This window comes from Microtus oregoni, unplaced genomic scaffold, assembly GCF_018167655.1.
Source record: "Microtus oregoni isolate MIOR12 unplaced genomic scaffold, Mior012 000099F_ref0000060, whole genome shotgun sequence".
NCBI lineage: Eukaryota > Metazoa > Chordata > Mammalia > Rodentia > Cricetidae > Microtus > Microtus oregoni.
The window spans coordinates 428,568-451,374 of record NW_024544712.1 but is presented as its reverse complement, the minus strand read 5'-3'; the positions used below and the strand labels follow the sequence as shown (position 1 = coordinate 451,374).

General features: G+C 39.6%; 1 protein-coding gene across 1 annotated transcript in view; it reads right to left on the bottom strand.

The window, feature by feature from the left end:
• Positions 1-22,807, bottom strand: part of LOC121443063 (constitutive coactivator of PPAR-gamma-like protein 2) — a 138,028-nt gene that overhangs the window by 58,997 nt on the left and 56,224 nt on the right. Inside the window, 5 exon segments of the mRNA XM_041644750.1 lie at positions 334-505; positions 1,683-1,956; positions 2,562-2,839; positions 3,555-3,631; positions 4,494-4,593. Coding sequence (XP_041500684.1) covers positions 334-505; positions 1,683-1,956; positions 2,562-2,839; positions 3,555-3,631; positions 4,494-4,593 — 901 coding nt within the window.

Genomic DNA, 22,807 nt, shown 5'->3' with positions numbered 1-22,807 from the left:
TCATTCTTATTTAAAACAACAACATAAAAATTTCAACTATCCACAGATCATATTCTAAAACAAAATCCTTGCTGAAGAAGAGAGATTGTAAGATAAAGTCCTACATTCTCAAAGCCCACCGTTGCTCTTAAAAGGAATACATACTCTGAATGTTCCATGATTTCAGAATGGGGGTTCACTCCATGCATTTCTTATTTCAATGCATGATCTGGAAAACGATGCATCTTCTTAAAGACGGCTTTATAGTCCAAAGTATGGTGTACTTACATAGGCTCCCCCACCTCACCCTGTGCCCAGCATAGAGAGATCTGTTGCAGCTAGAATCATACCTACCTTCCAGTGGTAACCACCGCCGTATGGCCAGACGTTCCATTTTCCGCTGTGTCTCTGCTAGGCTAAAGAGAACTCCATATACATATTGGCGAGCTGACCGGAACAGGAGAGCAACTGGAGGCAGCTCCATGTTACATTCATCCTCAATACAGACAGGGATTTTAATCTCACCCTAATAAGAAAATAGTTCAGGAAAAAGAAGAAAATGAATTCTTCAAGGTTTGTAGCAGAGCTGAAAATAACAAATAATGAACTGCAGTCTCTGGAGTCAAGACAGTAAATTTACTATTGGTATTCAGAAAGCTTTACCAATTAGAAGGAAGCTGTAAGAATCCCAGCTGAGTACAGCCACCTCATAAGCTAAATTCCATTTGTAAAGTCTCATATTTGATGGACTATATTGACTATCAGAGAGAATCAACCCTAGACATTTTGTTTGCTTGGTTTGGTTTTTTTGAGACAGAGTCTCACTGTGTAACTATTGATGGACTAGGACTTGCTGTGTAGACCAACTTAACCTGGAACTCAGAACTTCACCTGCCTTTACCTCCAGATTGCTGGTATTAAGAGCTTGTACCACCATGGCGGGTTTAGACATTCTGTGGGTAATTTGTGTGTTAAGACCAGAGAAGAACAACAGGTATGCAGAAATAGAGGCAGGGATAACGGACAAAAGAGCAAGATCTCTTCTTAGACGGTGCCTTCAGAACCACAGTCTATTAACTTAGCACATTACTTATTTCAAAATCTTTTCCATTATTATTATTATATTGATTTTTTTTTCAGTACTGGGTTTCTCTATGTAGCTTTGGCTGTCCTGGAGCTTGCTCTGTAGACCAGGCTGGCCTTGAACTCACAGGTGATGGGATTAAAGGCATGTGCCCCCACCACAAGGCATTATTTTTTTAATGATTTTTTTCATTTATTTTACATACTGACCACAGTTTCCCCTCCTTCCTTTTTCCCATTCTCTCCTCCCACCTCTCTTCTGCCCCCTTCCATCCACAAATCTTACAATTTAAACTTCTCTCTTGGAGTCCTTTATTTGTTTTACTGCTTAGTCACAATTCCTACTAATATCACCTTTTCTGAGGCCCTTAACGCAAAGAAGTGCACAGACATACACAGTTTCCTTTTCCCTCTTGAGGTACAATGACCAGAGGGCTAGGGAAATAACAATGCTAGAGTGCCTGTCTCGCAGGTGTGAGACGCTAGGTTCGATCCTTAGGATTGTTCTCCCTGCATAAAAATACCAATTCTCCGACCTTTCTCTGCTGCTTCTGTAACTCAGTAACTATGAGATCCTGTAGAGCAGTATCTGGGAGGTGGATATGGGTGCACTCTCTCACCTTAGTAAGGACATGGTAAATGTATGGATACATAAGACCCCTTCGGTGTCTGTGTTCAGCAACTCTCAAGACTTCTGGAGCTACTGGAGGTAAAGGTGGAATGGTGATGTCCATGTGGTTCCTTGTAGACATAGATAACAGAGATGGGATGTGAGGTTCGCTATCACTTATGCTAGGTTCTGAAGCTCCAGCATCAGCAGGCTGTACCCAAGACCCTCTGTCACCACTGGAATCTTCCCATCCAGGCTGTTGTGGAAGTGCTTCTGGGATGTGACTAAAAAATTCATAAACAGCAGAAGACAGAAAAGGAGGTTGATAAAAATATTTCCACTCAAGATATCTAGCCTGATCCCAAGGACTCCGAGAAACCCTCAAGATACTGGATTAGGACTGGACATTGACATCTTCCTCTCAGCGGTCATCACTGTCCCCTGGTCTCCTTCACCTGACATAGACCAAAGACTCCAAAGTCATGGAAGTCACTCTGGATCCTGTCTAGAGTCTACCCATAGTCTAAGAAAATAATTAAAATTATGATCTCAAAGTAGCTCTGAATGTCTTTAGAGGAAGACTCTAAAAACAGTCAAACCAGTATATGAGACCTATCTTCATTACTAAGGAACTGTTCCAATATTTCAACTATATAAATTCTTTATCCTTCAATCTATGTTCCTCACAAACTGAAAAACAACAGACATGCTATGTAGCACATTCACGTTAGGATTTCCTAAGCAACTGCCTTTTCTATATGACCTAGATATTTAAAACTTACCACCTGCAGAAGGCCAAAGGGCAGACTAATGAAAGGAAGCCAAGAACATCCACTTCTCTCAATTTTTTCTGAAATCTTTTCTTCTGGTTGTTTACACAGATACTTACTCAGAACTGGCTCCATTTGCCTCATCAGCATCAGAGGAAGAGGAGTGGGAAGAATCTGGTCCCAAAGGAGGTGAAGTTTTGGAAGGCAGGCAGTTAGGAAACTGGGGTGCTGAAGAGTCATAAGAAACAGCCCAGTTGTTAAAGGAACTGTCCTGTAGCATGGGATCCTCAGGAAAAGCGTGGGGTTCCCCCACACCATGAGGGAAGAGAAGAGGCGAGTTGGGTCCCACTGGAAATGGTGGAGGATATTTCACTTTCTGGGGCACCTGGCGAGGAAACTAAAGGATAAAACAGATGGGAAAGATATTTAACATTTTACCAGGACGCAGGATGGTTCCCTCAGAAGCTGCAGCAGAGTAGATGATAGCAATAGTAGGAACTGTTGAAGTACGAATACCTACTGAAAATATTTAGAAATAATTTTGATAGTGGTATCTGAATAGAATTTATCAGAGTCAGGAAAATCAACCAAACTAGATCTCTGGGACTGATGGAGCATGTGATCAAGCTGGACTCTCTGAACATGTTGGACAAGGAGGGCTGACTGAGAAGCCAAGGACAATGGTACCGGGTTTTGATCCTACTGCATGAACTGGCTTTGTGGGAGCCTAGTCTGTTTGGATGCTCACCTTCCTAGACCTGGATGGATTGGGGAGGACCTTGGACTTCCCACAGGGCAGGGAACCCTGACTGCTCTTTGGACTGGAGAGGGAGGGGGAGGAAAATGGGAGGAGGTGGAAATTTTTAAGTAAAAATAAAAAAAATATTTTATGACATTATCTAACCTATGTATCTAATGCCTTAGTGATTACTAATTTGGAAGCTATCTTTCTGTAGTCTTCTAGCCTCAAGGTACAAAATGATATAGGTATACGGCATGCATGGTCTAATTAACACTGAATCAGCCTAACAGCTCAATTTAGAGTGAGCTTAAGTCTAAGGTAAGCAAGTGATCTTAATCCCCTTAATGAACATGTAACAAACAAGACTTACCACTGGCTTTCCAGTAGAAATAGGGCCCATTTGATTCCATGGAAGAGGAGGATTTCCAAGCCGATTATTTCGAAAGCCTGAAGCCAAGAAAAGTTCTATGCTTCAGCCAATCCTAAACATTTTGCCATATTTAGTACATCCTGTTAAACCATCATTGCATTAAAAACCTGTTATAAAGTTACACTTTATGATCTGAGGATGTGGAACAGCGGTAGGGCACTTGCCTTGCATGCACGGAGCCACAGGTTAGATCCCTAGCACCACAAAAAGTTATAATTAATTGACCAGCTACTATGGGCTATTCCACGAATCTGTCTTTTTGTTCTTGTGGGATTTCCTTACACAGTCTTGATATCCTCAAGATATCTAAGCTGGGCCCTTGAGCCTGAGATTATGTACCGGTGTGTCCACAAGCTATTTTTTGGATGGCATGTTCAATATTAATTCCTTTGAACTGAGTTCACAGTTTACTTTGATAAACATGCCAAATTTATAGTAGCAGCAATTAATCCTAGCTTTTCCATCAAGAAAGTAAGCGGCATGAAGGTTCTGTGATGAGATAGCATCTGGCGGCTGTGATACTGGTGGAATGGATACAGGGCACGCCCAGGCCGGGGATCCTATATAAAGTATTTAATACAGTAACAACCCTATGTAATAGGTATTGGGAGCCATGTTTCATACAAAAGTGAAATGACGAGATCACTCAGCTACTAAGCAACAGAAGTCAAATTCAAAACTGAGCTTGCTAACAAAGACAGGGCTATTTTTACATATACCAGGTCACAATGAGGGTTAGTAGTAGAAGAAGCCCAAGCTAAGGAAATGGCATTATCCCCACACCTAGAAATGTGAAAAGGCAGGACACAGGCAGAAACAAGGGATTCCACTCTTGGCCTTAAGGGATAAACTCAATTGAACAGCAGCTGGAAGCCTTACCTAGAAAGGAAGGACCCACTGGCAGTGAAGAGATTTTGGTTGTGACTGAATAGTACTCAACTGCTTTCTTGAATCGTTCTATTTTGTCTTCTGTCCTAGACTGGATGTTGGAACATCAGATTTTCAGAAAAAGAAACAACATGACAGTGTCTTTTTCATACAATGTATACATTGGAAGTCAAAATGACAACAGGAATAAAATATTTAGAAACCCAAAAGAGTACAAGATTAGGTAGGGAAAAAGCAATAATCCCAGCACTGGGGAGGCAGAGGCAGGCAGATCTCTATGAGTTTGAGGCCAGCCTGGTCTACATGGTCAGTTCCAGGAAAGCCAGAGCTACAGTGAATCCCTGTCTCAAAAACAACAACAAAAAGCCCCACCCTTTCCCCCCCAAACCCACTGAACTCCAATCCTAGTTCCTGACCTGTGGCCTTGAACACTTTTATAAGTAAATCCCCTTTGCCAGTCCTTCCTCCCTTCCTCTTCATCTGCAAACCACAAGCCTAATTCGGGACTAAGGTCGCGAACTAACTCTGTTCCTAAGACACTGCCTAGATAAGTCCCTTCCTCCTTTTCCCATCATCCCTTTCCTAAACCCCCCCCACTTATTCCTCCCCCTGCTGTAGCTATCTCCACAGGCAAAGGCCTAGTTCCAGATCTGTGGCCTTCGAACCCACTTTTATCAAGAACCATCTTTGACTGGCTTTTTTCTCTCCTGTCCTTGCCTCTGTCCACTGTCATCTTGGCACCCACAGGCCTGACTCCAGAGCCATGGTTTGGGATCTTAGGGTTTCCATTGCTGTGTTTGATAAGACACTGTGACCAAAACCAGCTTGGGAGGAGAGGGTTCACTTCATCTTATAAATCTCAAGTCATACTCCATCAATGAGGGAAATCAGGGCAGGAACTCAAGGCAGGAATCTGGAAGCAGGAGCTGATGCAGAAGCCACGGAAGAGTACGGTTACTCGCTTGTTCCTCATGGGTTATTCAGCCTGCTTTCTTATAGAACTCAGGACCACCAGCCCAGGGGGATGGCACTACCCACAGTGATCTGGGACCTCTCACATCAATAATCAATCAAGAAAAGCACCACAGGTTTGCCCAGAGGCCAATGTGGTAGGAACATTTTCTTAACTGAGGTTCCTTCAGTTAATGACTCCAGCTTGGGCCAAGTTGACATAAAACTAGTTAGGGCAATTAACCCCTTTTCAACTTGACAAATGCATCATTGTTAAACCATAACCTTTCCTTTCTTGCTCATCCCCAAGATGTCATATTAATGTTAACATCACAATATAAAACACACTTAATTTTAAAAATCTCTTAAAATATTCAAGGTCTTTGAAAACATTCAAACCCCCTCCAAGATATGAAAACCCTCTCTAAAATATCCAAACCCTCTCCAAAATATCCAAAGTCTCTTCAAATAGCCAAAGTCTCCTAACCATGAGCTCCTTTTTAATTTTTGAAAGATATACCTTTCTTTGAATTTTATTTTTGTTCACACACATGTGCACGAGCATGACAAAGCATGCATATGGAGGACAACCTTTAAGAGTCACTTCTCTCCTTCCACGGTGGGCTCTGGGGATCAAACTCAAGTCAGGCTTTCACGCAAGGGCTATTACTCAATAAGCCATTTTGCCAGCCCTTGTGAATCCTTTTAAAGAAGAAACTTTCAGTCTGATAATCCTATGTATTTTTAAAGGTTAATTATTTTGATTTTATGTGTATGGGTGTTTTGCCTGCATCTATGCCTGTGAACCACACGTATGCAGTACCAATGGAGGCTAGACTGTGCTGTTGGATCGTATGAAACTGAACCTGGAGTTAGCTCTCATGTGGGTGCTGGGAACTCAGTCCAGGTATTCTGTGAGAACAACGTCTTTACCACGGAGCCATCTCTCCATCCCCTGTATATTTTTTTAGAGTCTATTTAATTAATTTATACCCTCATTTTTATTATTTCTTGATAGCTGCTGTATTTGGGTTCTTTATTCAAGATCACTGATTTTCTAATAAAATATTACATTTTTTTATTTAGTGTGTGTATGCACACGTGAAGGTGAGGGCACAACTTGCAACAATCAGTTCTCTCCTTCATCACGAGTTGCAGTGATTGAACTAAGTTCCCTGGACTTGACAGAAAATGTCTTTATACATTGAGTCATCTTGCAAGCTCTCTGATTTTTTTTTTAATGTGAGCATGTATAGCTATACATTTTACTCTTAGGACAAACAGATGGATCCCATACATTCTAGTATGTTCTATTTTTTCATTTGATTCTAGAAATTTTCAATTTTCTCTCATTTATTCGATGACACAAATATATTGTTTAGCTGTCGAGTATCTGTGGATTTTCTGTTGATTCCTAGTTTTATGCCACTGTTGTCTGATAAGATACAGGAAATTATTTCTGATTTTAATTTGTTAAATATTGCGTTTCTGCCTATAATGTGGCCAATTTTAGATAAGGCCCCATGTGGCAGTGAGAAGAATGTACTTTATCTGTTGGGTGGAAGAGTCTGTAGGTATCTGTTCATTTGATCTGTGGTATAATTTTGTTCTGAAGTGTCTTTGCAGATTTTTAATTAGGAAGAACTCCCTAGGCATAAGAGTGGGCTATTGAACTCTCCCACTGCTGTTGAATTAGAACCTAGTTGTATGTGTTATGCCTTTTAATGTTTATTTTATGAAATTTGGGTTCCCATGATTTTTTTAAAATTATGTTCTTCTAATTCCCTGTTACTTTTATTATCACATTGTGGTCTTCTTTATCTCTCCTGATTAGTTTTGGTTTGATATCTACTTTATCAGGTATGAGAATTGCTATATCAATTTATTTACAGCTTCTAATTTAGTATCTAGCCTTTGACTTTCAGCCTTTCCTTGTTATATGAGATTCTTAGAGTTAGTAGATAGTTGATTCTTCTTTTTTTGATCCTGTCAGATAGTCTCTGTCTTTTAACCAATGAATTAAGACCACTGCAATAGAAAAGAATTTTGTTAAGTTGGGTGGTGGTACGCTCCTTTAATCCCAGCATTCAGAAGGGCGGGTGGATCTCTGTGAGTTTGAGGCCAGCCTGGTCTAGAGAGTAAGTTTCAGGACAGCCAGGAATGTTATACATAGAGAAACCCTGTCTTGAAAGACAAACAAACAAACAAACAAACAAAAGGCCAAAAAAGAGTTTGTTTTCTATTATTTCTGACTTGTTTGTCATCGTTGTTCTGGTTATTGGCAGTTTTGATCTTTCTCTCTGGTAGTATAGATATTTGCTTGCTTAATGTGTTAGACATGGCTGAGGCCCCAGTTCTGTTCTGTTCATCTATTGTTTTCATGAAATACATTGTTTTCTGTGTTCTCACGTGTGAAATTTTCTTTCTTCTTAAACTCTGCACGGTATTCCTTTAAGAATTTTCTGCAGTGCTGGTTTAGTGGACATGAATTGCCTTAATCTGTGACTGTATTAAAAAATATTTCTCCATCTATTTAATAGATAATTTTGTCGAGTATAACAATCTTTTTTTCTCTCTCTCTTTTTTTGAGTATAGCAATCTTGATTGACAATAGTTTCCTTTCAATGTTTGTGACATATCATTCCAGCTGGTAATTTAGAATTCAGTTCTCCTGGCTTTCAGGGTTGCTGATGACAAGTCAGACTTTATTCTGGGGTTTCTGCCTCCATATACTACTTTGTGTTTTTTTTTCTTTATAGCATTTAATACTATTCCTTAGCTTTGTATATTTGACATCTTGATTATACCATGCAGAGTTTCTCCTTTATTTGTATATATTTGGGGCTCCACACACTTCTTGTGTTTGGATGTTTATTTCTTTGTTCATGAAATTCTTTGCTATAATTTAACAGAATATGTTGTGTAAGCCATTTGATTTTACTTCAGCCTCTTCTCTGCCATAAATTCTTCTTTGATTTCTTGAGTATACTCCAGTCTTACTCAAAGTTTTGGTCATATTCATTGATTTTTCTTTTTATTTATATACGCTTGTATATATCATTGCCTGGACACCGTCCTCCATCCCTGAGATTTGTTTTTCTTCTTGGTCTTGTCTGTTGATGTCTTCTTCTGTGTTTTTAATATAAGTGACTGTATCTTTCCATTTCCAAAATAATTGTTTGGTTCTTTTAAAGCATCTTGATTTGGTAAATCTGTTCTCCATGATTTAAATTTTTCCTCTCAGTTACTGATTCTTTCATCAACTTTGGTTCTTGAATAGACTTTGTAATTGTTTTTGTCTGTGTTTTGAATTAAATTCCATATTTTTATTCAAGTCCTCTAATTGGTTGTTGATCCTTTCAAAATGTAAGACTGTATAATTGTTTTCTGGCATTTCAGGTAACTCATCTTCTTTTTCCCCATGTTTGAAGATCTTTGTGGAGATGTTGTAGTAGACTGTTAGCTCATGTTTATTTCCTTATTGTAATTTACATAGCTGTTGGCCTATGTACATTCACCAGTTTGTACTTTTTTCCTTCTACTATTATGTTTCTCTCTCTCTCTCTCTCTCTCTCTCTCTCTCTCTCTCTCTCTCTCTGTGTGTGTGTGTGCGTGTACACGCACGCTGCATCCGAGTGTACAGGTGTGCACACTCAATTATATATATGTGAAATCCATAGGAGGATATCTGGTATCTTTCTTTATCACTCTCTGCCTTATTGCCTTGAAACAGCATCTTTCATTGAACCACAAGTTGGCAGTTTTGGTTTGTCTGGGTGGCCAGTGAGCTCCCAGGATTCGCCTGTCTCTGTTGCTCCCTTACCCATACTGGGGTTCCAAGCACATGCAGCCATTCCTAGAATTATTACGTGGATGCTAGGGATCCGAACTATGCTTCTCATGCTTGTGCAGTGGATGCTTGACTTGCTGCCATCTTCTTGGCCCCTGATTGTTTTCTTTTATATCAGTCTTCCTGGTGGGTTGGACAACCCATGGGAACTTATGAAAATCAACTGCAGTAAAAATCAGGACAGTTTGTCAGAAGACTCAGTTTGCTTCAAGAAATCATAGTGTGCTCTTGAATTATTTTTCCAGAGGTTTGGAGATAGGTGTACTAGGGTCCCAGTTGTGAAACAGGTAACGTATTCAAGTAGTGCAGTAGGGCATTCATGAGATAGAGTGTAAAAGACGATAAAGTAAGAATGAGAAGAAAAGTATCTGGGTTAGAGGTATGGAGGAGTAGAGAGAAGAAACAGCTACAATTTACCAAACTATCAAGACAAAAAAAAACCTAAATAACATTTATGCCAGGCGGTGGTGGCACACACCTTTAATCCCAGCACTCGGGAGGCAGAGACAGGTGGATCTCTGTGAGTTCAAGGCCAGCCTGGTCTAAAGAGCTAGTTCCAGGACAGGAACCAAAGCTACACAGAGAAAGCTTGTCTCAAAAAACAAACAAAAACAAAACAAAACAACTTACCAAAGTATACATGTTAAGAGTCTAAAAGTTAGGAAAGGAATTTAAAAAAAATACATATATATTTCGGTATGTATACATAAAGAAACTAGAAATAAAAAGTTAAAAAATTGAAAGTATATAATTACAAAAGCAATAAACTGTCATAGAAGGTATTAACTTCTTAGTCAAAGCTTCTTTCTGGTTTAGAGAGTCTGTCCTCTGTGTTTCCCTTAGATATGCCAGGCGGTCAACTTCCTGTGAAGAATACAGCTCCTCCTGCTGTGGACAAGGTGATAGAAGCTGAGAACTCTCAGCTTTCCAGTTTCTCTTTTTTTCTTTCTTTCTTTCTTTTTTTTCTGTTTTTTTCCTTCAGTTTTTCGAGACAGGGTTTCTCTGAAGCTTTTGGTTCCTGTCCTGGAACTAGCTCTTGTAGACCAGGCTGGCCTTGAACTCACAGAGATCCGCCTGCCTCTGCCTCCTGAGTGCTGGGATTAAAGGCGTGTGCCACCAACGCCCAGCTAGCTTTCCAGTTTCTAAGGCTCAGGATGCTCAGTTTGGTGTCTGTCACTCCAGTTCTGAAGCCATAGCGGTTTTTGCACTCTGTCTTCCTTTTTCCTGTGGTCCAGGGAATCTCTTGCTCTGATGGCTGCTGGGGCCATCATTGGAAGCAGACGGACGGGCAAAGTTGGGCATCAGAAAAGGAGCAGCTCCTCTTAGTCTTGGAGTCTTCTCTGCCTGTCCCTCATATATTCAGCTTCTGCAGACTCTATTCCCTACATGGTTTCCTGTTCTGTATCTGCACAGCTCTGCCAGTGCCAAGGCACATGCTGAATTCTGCCTCCTGATAGCATCCATTTCTCTGCATCTTCCAAGGGCTCTGTCCCTGGTTCTGTGCTCAGATTAAAGGCATGCACCACTATGCCTGGCAGGCTAAAACAGTTTTCTTTGCCATTGCAGGATTTCTTTTCTCTGCTTTTTTCTCTGTTTGGTTTTTGGTTCCTTGCACTTCCTTCATGGACTTCTGAAGCACTTTATTTGTCTCTTGGAGATAAAAATCTATTTTTTCTGACTTTAGCTCTCTTCTTGACTGATTCACTCTAATACAGCTTCTAAGCTGCCACATGGTCCACAAGTCCCAAGCATACTCATTAAAAAGAGTCATGTTGCCCTTCCTCTTGGTTTGTATTTTGGGCACAGAATCTCATTCTGTAGCCTATCCTAGTTCAGAATTTACTATGAAGTTTAAGCTGGCCTCAAACTCATGACCCTTCTTCCTCAGACTCTAGATCGGGGTATTCTAGGTATGTATTACCATGTTACACTAAGTATATCCAATCTGTTTTAATACCTGTACATTTCTACAGTTGATACTATATGTATAAGTTTTACTCTGATGTTTATTATACTAATTTAATGATGTCTGAATGGTTCCATATTTTATTATTGTGAATATATCATACTCATATAATCACTTCCATAATATCTGACATTTATGTTATTTTTCAAATTTGAACATGAGAAATTATAAACAAACACGTACACTGTCCATTTAATTTTTAGTTGGATTGTGGATTACACCCTTAGAGAAATACCATAAAAATGAAATTCTTCGTTCAAAAAGCATGAACATTAAAACCAAAATCAGTTAAATATCCAAAATCAGAATGTGACACAGTTACATATGCACTGCAAAGGCTAAAATTAAGGACAAATAATATTAAACAATGATAAGGACATGAAATAACTGAAACTATCACATTGGTATTGGGACTGTGCATTGATACAGTTTGTAATATAGTTTAGCAGCCTCTTACAAAATCGAACACATGTACCATAGGGTACTGCAACCCTACCCAAGAGCAATGAGTGTGTCTATCTACCAAAAAGCACAAAACTCTTCATAACAGTTTTAGTCATCTTTTTCTCAAACTGAATTCAAATGTATAGCTATAGAAAATGGATTGCTTGGGGAACCATCAAAAATGGAATATGATAAAATGGGAAGAAACAAAGAAATGTTTATCTTCTCATCATGACCATAAATCAAAACTACTTTGAAATCTCATCTTACACCTAACAAAATGACTAAACCCAATAAAACAAGTGACAGCCTGTGCTGGCAAGAATGTAGAGTAAAGGAACACTCATCCATTCCTGGTGGGAGTGCAAACTTGTACAACCACAACATAAATCAGTGTGGCGGTTCCTTGGGAAGCTGGGACTAAATCTACCTCAAGATCCAGCTATACTACTCTTGGGCATATACCCAAAACTCTGTGTCTACTACAGAGACACTTGTTCATCCATGTTCATTGTTGCTCTATTCTTTTTTTTAAGATTTATTTATTATGTATGCAACATCAGCCTCCATGTTCGCCAGAAAAGGACACCAGATCTCATTATAGAGGGCTTTGAGCCATAATGAGGTTGCTGGGAATTGAACTCAGGTCCTCTGGAAGAGCAGTCAGTGCTCTTAACCTCTGAGCCATCTCTCCAGCCCATCACTCTATCCTTGACAGTCAGAAATTAGAAACAGTCTAGATGTCCATAAACAGGTAAATTTATAAAGAAAATGTGCTACAATTTACACAATAGAATAACATTCATCTGTTAAGAAAAGTGAAATTATAAAATTGGCAGTTAAATAGATGGAGTTAGAAAAAAATCATATTGAGTGAGGTAATCCAGACATGGCCCTCTACACCTAATCAAGAAGCCGGTATTTCAGGCTATATTCCCATTATGTTTTCTTTTATATGTTGATATTAGCTTCTAAGCTTCCAATATATGTGTTACAAACTGAATAACTAGAGGTTAGGTACATAGTAAGGGACCATGTGGGGAGGAAAGGATCTCTAAGAAAAGGGAAATAGAAATAGAATACTGTTGGGAAACTATAATAGGAGGGTTAAATGGGGGGCATGGGAGAGAGGGTGAAGAAGGGAATACGGTGAGGGACAACTGACACGGAAGGCCTTTGGAAAAGCTATATGGAAACCTACTGCTGTACACGCTTCCTAAAATATACACAAATATGAGAAGAATCTGAATGGTGTCACCAAATAGTAAGGGGCAGGATGCCCCAGCTAGACATATTATGCCATCTTGTAAAACCTCTAGTGCCAGGAATGGGTTAAATCCTGTTGAGCTATTTACCAAAGGGGTTCGCAAACATCACAGGCCATTGCAATGCTATTGGTTCTCTCCACAACATGATGGTAAGGAAGGCCCTATTGCTGAAGACAACACTTACTTATGTAATAGAACAACAGGGTAGCCAAGCTGGTGCCTAACTGGAAGCTTCACATACACTGATTAGTGTTTATGGTGTTAGGCATTACTCTGCTTGCTACTGGAGTAGAGAGGTAAACATAGATACCACCTAGCTATAAACCCTGTGGCCTGCAACAGTGCCTGTCAAAGACACTGTTATAACAGCAGCTCAAAATTTATGGGATTAACTACTAATTTGCTAAAACATTGGATTTAAGGCCCCCTCCGTGAGATGGAACTCATACCTGACACTGCTGTAGTGGCCAGAACCTGAGACAAGATAGGCAGTGGGCCTGGGGGAAACCTAGTGCTATTATTTTTGCTAAAGGAACATGAAAAAAAATGCCCCCTAATGACATACTGCTATACCTATAGATCCATGTGTTTGCTCAGTCATCATCAGAGAAGCTTATTCTTGAAGTAGATGAAAATGATCAGAGACCCACAATTGGACAATGTGCAGACATTGAGAGACTTTGGATGGGATGTCTTTATCACTGCCCCCAGCTCAGGGCTCAGAAAGACATGCAGAAGTGAGGGTCAAAAGATTGTAAGAGCCAAAGGTAATGGGTAACTCCAAGGAAATTCTGGGTATCTTCAAGACACAACAGGGCTGATGCAACAGGGCATGAATGCAAAGAGACTGTGGAAGCACGCACAGGTTCAGGCCAACAGGTGGGTCTCAGCATGAGAGGGAAACATGGACACGTGCTCCTACTCCTAACCAAGAAGCAAGTATCTCTGGCTGCTTTCCCATCATCAATACATAAGAATACCCAGTTCACCAAACACTAATTCTGAAAGGTAAGTATATTGATCCAGGAGTGAAATGAGCATTTCTTGTTCTTTTGATAGTCCATGGTAAGGACACAATGCAGAATCTAACCCGAAACTATTCACTCCAGACTATTCTAGCCTGAGGAATGACTAAAGACTTTTAGAAACTAAGAGGGCGTACAGAAATTCCATTTTTCTTGTTCTTTTCCCCCTTCTGTTCCTTTTAAGGCCAGCTTGAATCAAACCTCTGGCAGTAGAACGAATGGGGAAATAGCAGAAACTGAGATGGAATGACAAAACCTTCCTCTTTGATCAAAAAAGCAACACTTTATGTTATGTAATTTTCTCTTCAGTCCTACTACATGCCCCCAGTCATGGGCCTAGTCACAAAAGCATTGGGGAATTAATGTTCTGACTTTAGGGCAGAATGATTGAAAACGGAGTGCCTCAACAAAACAAAGCCACAAACTTGTTTCTAAAGAGCTGAGTTCACCACTGAACTGCAAGTGCACATAGCTGACAAAAGCCAGCGGAACATGGACTCTATGAATTGAATTACAAACAACACCAAAACAAACAGTGCAATAACTGCCACCAACACACACCTTTAGTAATAACTTTAATATTAACAGTCTTAGGTCTCTGATCAAAAGACACCCGATGCTTTAGAGTAAAAGGATTGACAAAAGTACTCCAATCAAAAAGGAGCAGGAAGCAAGTAGGCATGGCTATCCTAATATCTGACTAAACAGACTTCAAACTAAAACTAATCAGAAGAGATACAAAGGGACGCTTCATTCTAATCAAGGGAACAGTTAACCAAGAAGACATTACTATCCTAAACATACACGCACCAAACTCTGGTGCACCCAATTCCATAGGATGATATACTACTAGAATTAAAGACATAGATGACTTCAATCCTCTACTTTCTCCAATAGACAGGTCATCTAGACAAAAAAATAAATAGAGAAACATAAGAATTAACTGACATCATATATCAGATGAACTTAAATATCTACAGAATATTCTACCCAAACACCAAAGGATACAGATTCTACTCAGAAGCACAAGAAAGTCTCTTTAAAGTAGCCCTCATCGTGGGACACAAAAGAAATGTTTACAAATTCAGAATAATTGAACTGACTCAGTGTATTCTATCTAACCATAATGTATTAAAACTTGAAATCCACATCAAACAAATTTCTGGTAAGGACACAAAATCATAGAGGTTCAACAACTCATCACAGAATGATAAATAGGTCAAAGAAGAATTCAAAAAAGAAAGAAAAAATATTCTGGAACAAAATGAAAACACAATAAAACCTCTGGGAAACATTAAAAAGCAGTTCTGTGAGGAAGATTTATAGCCCTAAGTGCACGTGTTAATAAATGAGAAAAAAAACTGGGTATGGCAGGCCACACCTTTAATCCCAGAACTCAGGAGGCAGATTCCTGTGAGTTCAAGGACAGCCTGGTCTACACAGCTGGTTTCAGGACAGCCAGATGGGAGGGAACGTGGGAAGGAATTGAAGGGAGTAGAGGGAAGAGAAACCATAATCAGGATATATCATGTGAGAAAAAGAAAATGATATGAAGAATCAATGAATCTAAGATCTAGTCTTTTGTGACAATAAACAAGATTGACAGATTCCTGACCCAACTAACCAAAAGAAAGAAAAAGAGGACCCAAATTAACAGAATCAGTAATGAACAAGGAAACATTACAACAATATTATAAGGGAATATTTTAAAAACCTGTACTCTGTTAAGCTGAAATCCCTAAAAGAAATGGGCAAATTTCTAGACTCAGACAAACTACCAACCAGTTAAACCACTAAACAGAGCCATAACAAATGAGAAAATTGAAATAATCATAAAAGGTCTTCCAACTAGAATAAATCCAGGTCCAGATGGATTCAGAGCAGAAATCTACCAGACTTTCAAAGATCTATAAACAATCTTAAACTATTAAGGAAAGAATGGAAAGAAGGAAGAAAGGGAGGGAGGGAGGAAGGGAAGGAAACAGGCACTCCCAAAGTCCTTCTATGAAGCCAGTATCACTCTAATACCAAAGTCAGCCAAAGACACAACAAAGAAGAGAACTACAGGTCAATAGCTCTGGTGCACACAGATTCAAAAGTGCTCAATGAAACACTTACACACAAAACACAGACATATAGCAAAAGGATTATACAACATGACCAAATTGGCTTTATCTCTGAGATGCAAGGATGGATCAACATATGCAAGTCAACAAATATAATAAATAAATAATATAAACTGATGTATAGACAAAAACCACATAATCATCTCAATAAAAAGGCTTTTGACAAAATGCCTTCATGATAAATGTCCTAGAGAGAGCAAGACTAGAGGAAACATACCTCAACATAATAAAAACTACATGAGAAATTCACAGTCAACATAGTCGTAAATGGAGAAAAACTTGATATAATACCACTGAAATCAGGAAATGTCCACACTCCTATTCAATATAGTGTTCAAAGTAGTAGCTAGAGCAGTAAGGAAATTAAAGGATCCAAATAGGAAGTCAAACTATTCTTATTTGTAGAAGACATAAGAGATCACAAAAATTCTAATCAGAAAACTTCTAGAAACAAGAAACAATTTCAACAACATGGCAGTTTGCAAAAGCAACTTGCATAAATTAAAAGTCTTTCTACACACCAACAAAAACATATGTAAAAAGAGATTGAGGACACACTCCCATTTACAACAACATCAATGATACCTAGGAATAAACCTAACCAAAGATGTGAAGGAGTCCTACGATGAAAACTTTAAACATCCGAAGAAAGAGAAAAAGATACTACAAGAAAATAGAAAGACACCCTATCCTCGTGGATTGATAGAATATTATAAAAATGACCATCATAGCAAAAGCCATGTATGCAATCCTGATCAAAATCTCCATCTCATTCTTTACAGGAATAGAAAAAATTATCCTAAAATTCATATGGAATCGCACACACAAAAAAATCCCAGACAGTCAAAACAATCCTGAGCTAAAAGAACAATACTGGTGGGGGCTGGAGAGATGGCTCAGAGGTTAAGTGCACTGACTGCACTTCCAGAGGTCCTGAGTTCAATTCCCAGCAACCACATGGTGGCTCACAACCATCTATAATGAGATCTGGTGCCCTCTTCTGGCATGTAAGCATACATGGAGGAATGTTGTATACATAATAAATGAATAAATCTTTTAGAAAAATAAATGCTGTACTTTGAAAGATAAGAACTTTTTTTTTAAAAAAAAAGAACAAAACTGGTAAGCTTACCATTCCAGTTCTCAAGCTATAGTACAGAGCCATAGTAATAAAAACAATATGGAGCTGGCACCATTGGAACAAAATCCAAGTCCCAAATATGAGTATACATTACTACAACAAAAATATACACTGGAGAGAAGAAAGCACCTTCAACAAATGGTGCTGGGAAACTGAATGTCCACATGCAGAACAATGAAATTTGACCCATATCTATTACCTTGCAGGAGACTAGCTCCAACTGAATAAAAACACCTAACCATGAAACCTGAAACCGCTAGGAGAAAACATAGCCAGTACTCTATATGAAATCGGTGTGTAGGAAAGGACTTCCTGAATAAGATATCATTTACTCGGGAATTAATGCCAAGAGTTGACACATAGGACTTCACAAAACCAAACAACATCTGTACAGCTAAAGGAACAATCAAGTGAGGAAGAAGTCCACACAGTGGGGGAAGAATCTGACGGCAGATTAATAGCCGGAATACGTAAAGAATTCGAAAGCTAAAAATACATCTCCCATATGAACATTAGCACTCCTTCGCATATGCCCATAGGATGTGACATTCTATTCTACAGATTCTTGCTCAGTCATGTTTAGTAATGCTTTATTCACAATAGCTACAAAATGGGAACAACCTAAATGTCCCTCAACTGACAAATAGGTAAGGAAAATGTAGAATACTATAGGATATTATTCATCTATAAAGAAAAATGAAATCATGAACATTGTATATAAATGGAAGGAACTAGAAAGGATCATACTGAGTGACATAACCCAGGCCCAGAAGACAAAGAGGAGAGTGGAGGAGAAAATAACAGTAATGGTGTCTGATGAAGTCATAAGAAATCATAGTATTTACTATCGATCTAAAATGTCTATTGTTGCTGAATACTGTTTTAAGATGTGCTACATTTGTTTATGCTATGGAACATTTGCTTTAATGATGCAAAGATGTGTTACATTCTTTTATGTTGCATTTGTTTAACTCTGTAAAGCTGTGCTACTTTGCCTGTCTAAAACACCTGATTGGTGTGATACAGAGCTGAATGGCCGATAGCGAGGCAAGAGAAAGGACAGTCGAGGCTGGCATGTAGACAGGATAAATAGAAGGAAAAAAGAGGGATTAGGAAGCAAGAGCAATCAAGCAGCACAAAAAGGAAGAGGGTATCAGGGGCCAGACACCGAGCCATACAGCAAGACACAGAGTAAGAAGTAAAGGAGGGTATACAGAAATAAAGATAAAAGCTATCAAGAAATAAGTCAAGCTAAGGCCAGACATTCATAAGAAAGAATAAGACTCTGTGTGATTTATTTGGGAACTGGGTGGTGGGCCCCCAAAGAGTCAAAAGAGTAAAAAGCAACCTACAACAGTCTATAATACATGTAAGCATGTGTGTATATGTGTGTATACATAAAATACATATATAGTTTTAAAATTTTTCCCATCTGAGCTGACAATGCTTCCCTCAAGAGCCATAGACGATCTAAGAAAAACTTCAGTAGCAGACATGAGAAGCCCTCTTTTGAGCTGCTGGTCAGGGTTGTCCAAGAGACCACCAGAACATTAGTAGCTTTTGCTGTTGATCTCGATTGCCCAGAGGTGAAAGGAAACCCCCATTCCTGAAGACACCATGCCATTTCAGACACAGGGCCCAGAGGACCCAAGCTGGATGTGACCTAAAAGCCTCCTCCTTTGAGGACTGGCTTTAATTATACCAGAATGTGCTATGCAAGCAGCCAAGGAAGGGAAGCAATTGGCACTTCTACCCAGCTCTGACAACTATGAACTGTAACCATGACCAGCATGGCACAATAACTCTAAGTGTGCAATGGTGGCACATATACTTTGACAGTAACTAAATCTCTCTAATTGGACTTGAGGACTGTCCAACAAGAGGGAAATCAGCCTGGAACTGGAAACCTAACCAACTACTCAGGACTAGAGAAGCTATGGATCTTGGAGGAAAACCTCCAATTGCCACTTTACTAAAGCAGAGTAATTCTAACTACATTCTAAATAGTTGTTCATATAGCCACAGGGAAGGGTAGCCCTCACCATCCATCAAGGAAACTTCCCTTTGCAACAGATGGAGATCATTACAGAAAACCACAACCAATCAAAACACGGACATGTGGAGCCCAGTCCCTGGAGATACATACATGTACATCACAACTCCTTCACCTAAGGCTTAAGGAACATCGGGGGGGGGGGGGCGGCGTGGTAGAAGACTGTAAGGGGATCAGGGAGTTTTCTGTGAGATTGTATATCATAGAAATGACAGGGAGGTTACACCCATGAAGTCTCACCAACACTGTTAACCTAAACGAATATGGCCTGAGCAAGGACTATACCAATAGACATGTTAAGCTAATATGGAAAGGGGAAGACTTGGCATCTCAACCTTAGACAAAGAACCACAGGTAACTGGGGGATGCTGAGAACACAGAAGACTAGTACCAAAATGATCATCCTGGAACAAAATAAATTATCATTTAAAAAGAAGAGGAAAGAAACAATAGGAATCTACTGAATAATAGCGAAAGGTCTAAAATGGAGGGGGTTTTGCAAGAGGAGGCGAGGAAGGAGGTAGGCGATGGAAACAATGCAGTTAGTAAAATGCTCGCTGGGCATGCATATGGACCAAGTTTGACTCCTAGCACCCGTGGCAGGAAGCAAGGCATGGCGGTTCACGCCTGTAATGCTAGCACTGGGGAGGGAGAAAAATGATAATTCTTAGTACTCCTTGCTCAGCTTTCCTAACCTAATCAGCAAGTTCCACATCCCAGTAAGATACCTTGTCTCAAAAAACAAGGCAGACACAGCTCTTGAGGAATGACACCCAAGGTTGACCTCCGGCAGCATCCCCCACACCCACATACATGCACACTTGGTGCTTTTGAGGTCAAGGAAGTAAAGACCAAGAGTACAGAACAGAAAATCTATTTAGAGAAACAATCAAAAATATTTCCAAATTTAGTAAAAGACAAAGTTAGAGATTCAAGAAGCTAAGCAAAATCTAAACATGACAAATTCAAAGAAATAAACACCAGACACACTACAGGCAAACTCGATGAACAACTAAAAAACTAACTTTACACTAACTCTACAAATCTTTTAAAAATTACATTAATTGTGTAACTGTGTCTATGACATCTTACACATGTGGATGTCAGAGATCTGTCTCTTCGGGAATGGGTTCTTGTATACAATATGGGTCTTGGGGGACAGCCTCAAATTATGGGACTGGCAGCAACTGTCTTTACATGCTGAACCACCTCACTAGCCTGCTACACAAGCTTCTTAAAACCAGAAGACAGAACACTTGCTGTCTTAGTTACTTTTCTCAGTCCTGTAAAAAACACTTGACAAAAGCAAGCTGACAAGATAAGGGAGGCCTTCTCCTGCCTCAGGGTTTGAGAAGGCAGTTCATCATGGCAGGGGACTGTGTGGCAGCAGGACCACCAGGGGGCTTGTCACACTGCATCTGCATCCAGGGGGGAAAGGGACTAATGCTAATGCTTAGTTACCTCTTCCCTTTCATCCGTCCTCAAGCCCCAGTCCATAGAAATGATGCGCTCTTATTCAGGGTGACGCCTCACCTCATTCCTCAGTTAAACTTGACTAAAAATGTCCTTACAGAACTCTCCATGAACATGTTTCTTGGTGAGTCTAAATCTAGTCAAGTTGGGGCCAGTGACGCGTCTGGGGTCAAGGCACTTGCTCCCAAACCCGATGCCCTGAGTTTGAATCTATATGTTGTTAAAAAAAGAACCAGTTCCTGGGAGTTGTCCACTGACCTCCACATGTATGCCATGCCATGCTAACCCACACACCCATACATACACACAAATAGGTAAGTATTAAAAAATTTTTTTAAAGCCAGTAAAGACCCAGTTATAGTGGTACACAACTTTAATCCCAGCATCCACAAAGCAGAGATAGATTTCTGTGAGTTCATGTCCAGCTTGCTCTACACAGCAAGTTCTAGGACAACCAGAGACCATGTCTCAAAAAATCAAACAAACAAACAAAAACCAAAAATCCACTTAAACTGACAATGAAGATTAACTACTAGACTTGCCAGCTCATTTCTGAGCCTTCGTTATCTTGAAAACCAGTTCAATACAGCACAAACAACAACAACTATCCTCCATGAAATAAAAGGCAAAAACTACTCTGTAAAATACCAACAATTCAAACCTAGAAATTTAAAGTATTCCAGAGAGGTTTGAAAGAAAATGTATCAATCCTAAATACTGATGACTTAAGTGTAGTGATATTTCATTTGTATTTTAATATCTGTCTCTAGGTTTTTTATTAATCATGCAACACTAAAGAAGGAAAAGAAATATGATACTATCATAGATGTGTAAAATACATTTGTAAGACTGACTGGAGAGATAACCTGGTACAGCAAAATGTGTTTGCCATCCTAGCATAAGTTCTGATGCTTGGCACACACATAGAGATGGGTATAACAGAGGCGTGCATTCAAACTTCCAGTGCTGAGGAAGCAGAGACAGCAGGAGTCCTGGAGTTCACTGGCCAGCCAACCTAGCTAGATAGGTGAGCACGAGATCCAGTGAGGAACCCTGTCTCATAAAGTAAGATGGAGGGGCTGGAGAAATGGCTCAGTGGCTAACAGAATGTACTGCTGTAGGCTAGAAGAAGGGGCTAGGGGTTAACAGGAAGGACTGCTCTTCCAGAGGACATGAGTTCAGGTCCCAGCACCCACATGGGGCATCTTACCTGTAATTTCCATATCCAGGAGATCCAATGTCGTCTCCAAGGGCACCTGCACTTGTGTGTGTATATATACACATATGCACACAGATGCATAATTAAAACAAATATTTTTAAAAATAGCACATACTCAGAGGAGCAAAGTTCAGGCTATAGCACCAACAACTTCCTATGTCTCCAGTTCCAGGGGATCCGATGCATCAGCCCTCTAAGGACACTTACATGTGCACACATGTGCATACTCACAGTCATATATAATAAAACATAAATAAATCAGAGTGATGGGGAACACACTTAGCATTGACCTCTGGCCTCCACAGGCATGTACACGAACATCCCAGTACACTGTCACAAATGTAAGCATGCACATACACACAAAATACACACTATGCACTCATGATGATGATGGCAATGATTCATCTGAGAAAACTAGGACTAGAACTAGAACACATGCATGTTCTGAAACATATGCCAGAACACCTACAGCTCACATCATATTTAATAACGACGATAATATCTCTAAAGACCAATGGTATTCTAGTCTAGGCATTCCTATTGAGTATGGTTTAGAAATCCTAAACACTATAATAACTCGGGTTTGGGAGGGAGGCGCACAAATTGGAAAACAAAGAAAGAAAACCATCTCTATTTCGAAACATGACCACCTACACCAAAAACCCCAGGAAGTGTACCACCACAAACTCATAGAACTAACAAGTAAGCACAGAAATTTCCAAGTCAAGACTCAACACACAAAAATCAATCATATTCTAAAAATAAACAAAAATGTATTTTTATAATTAG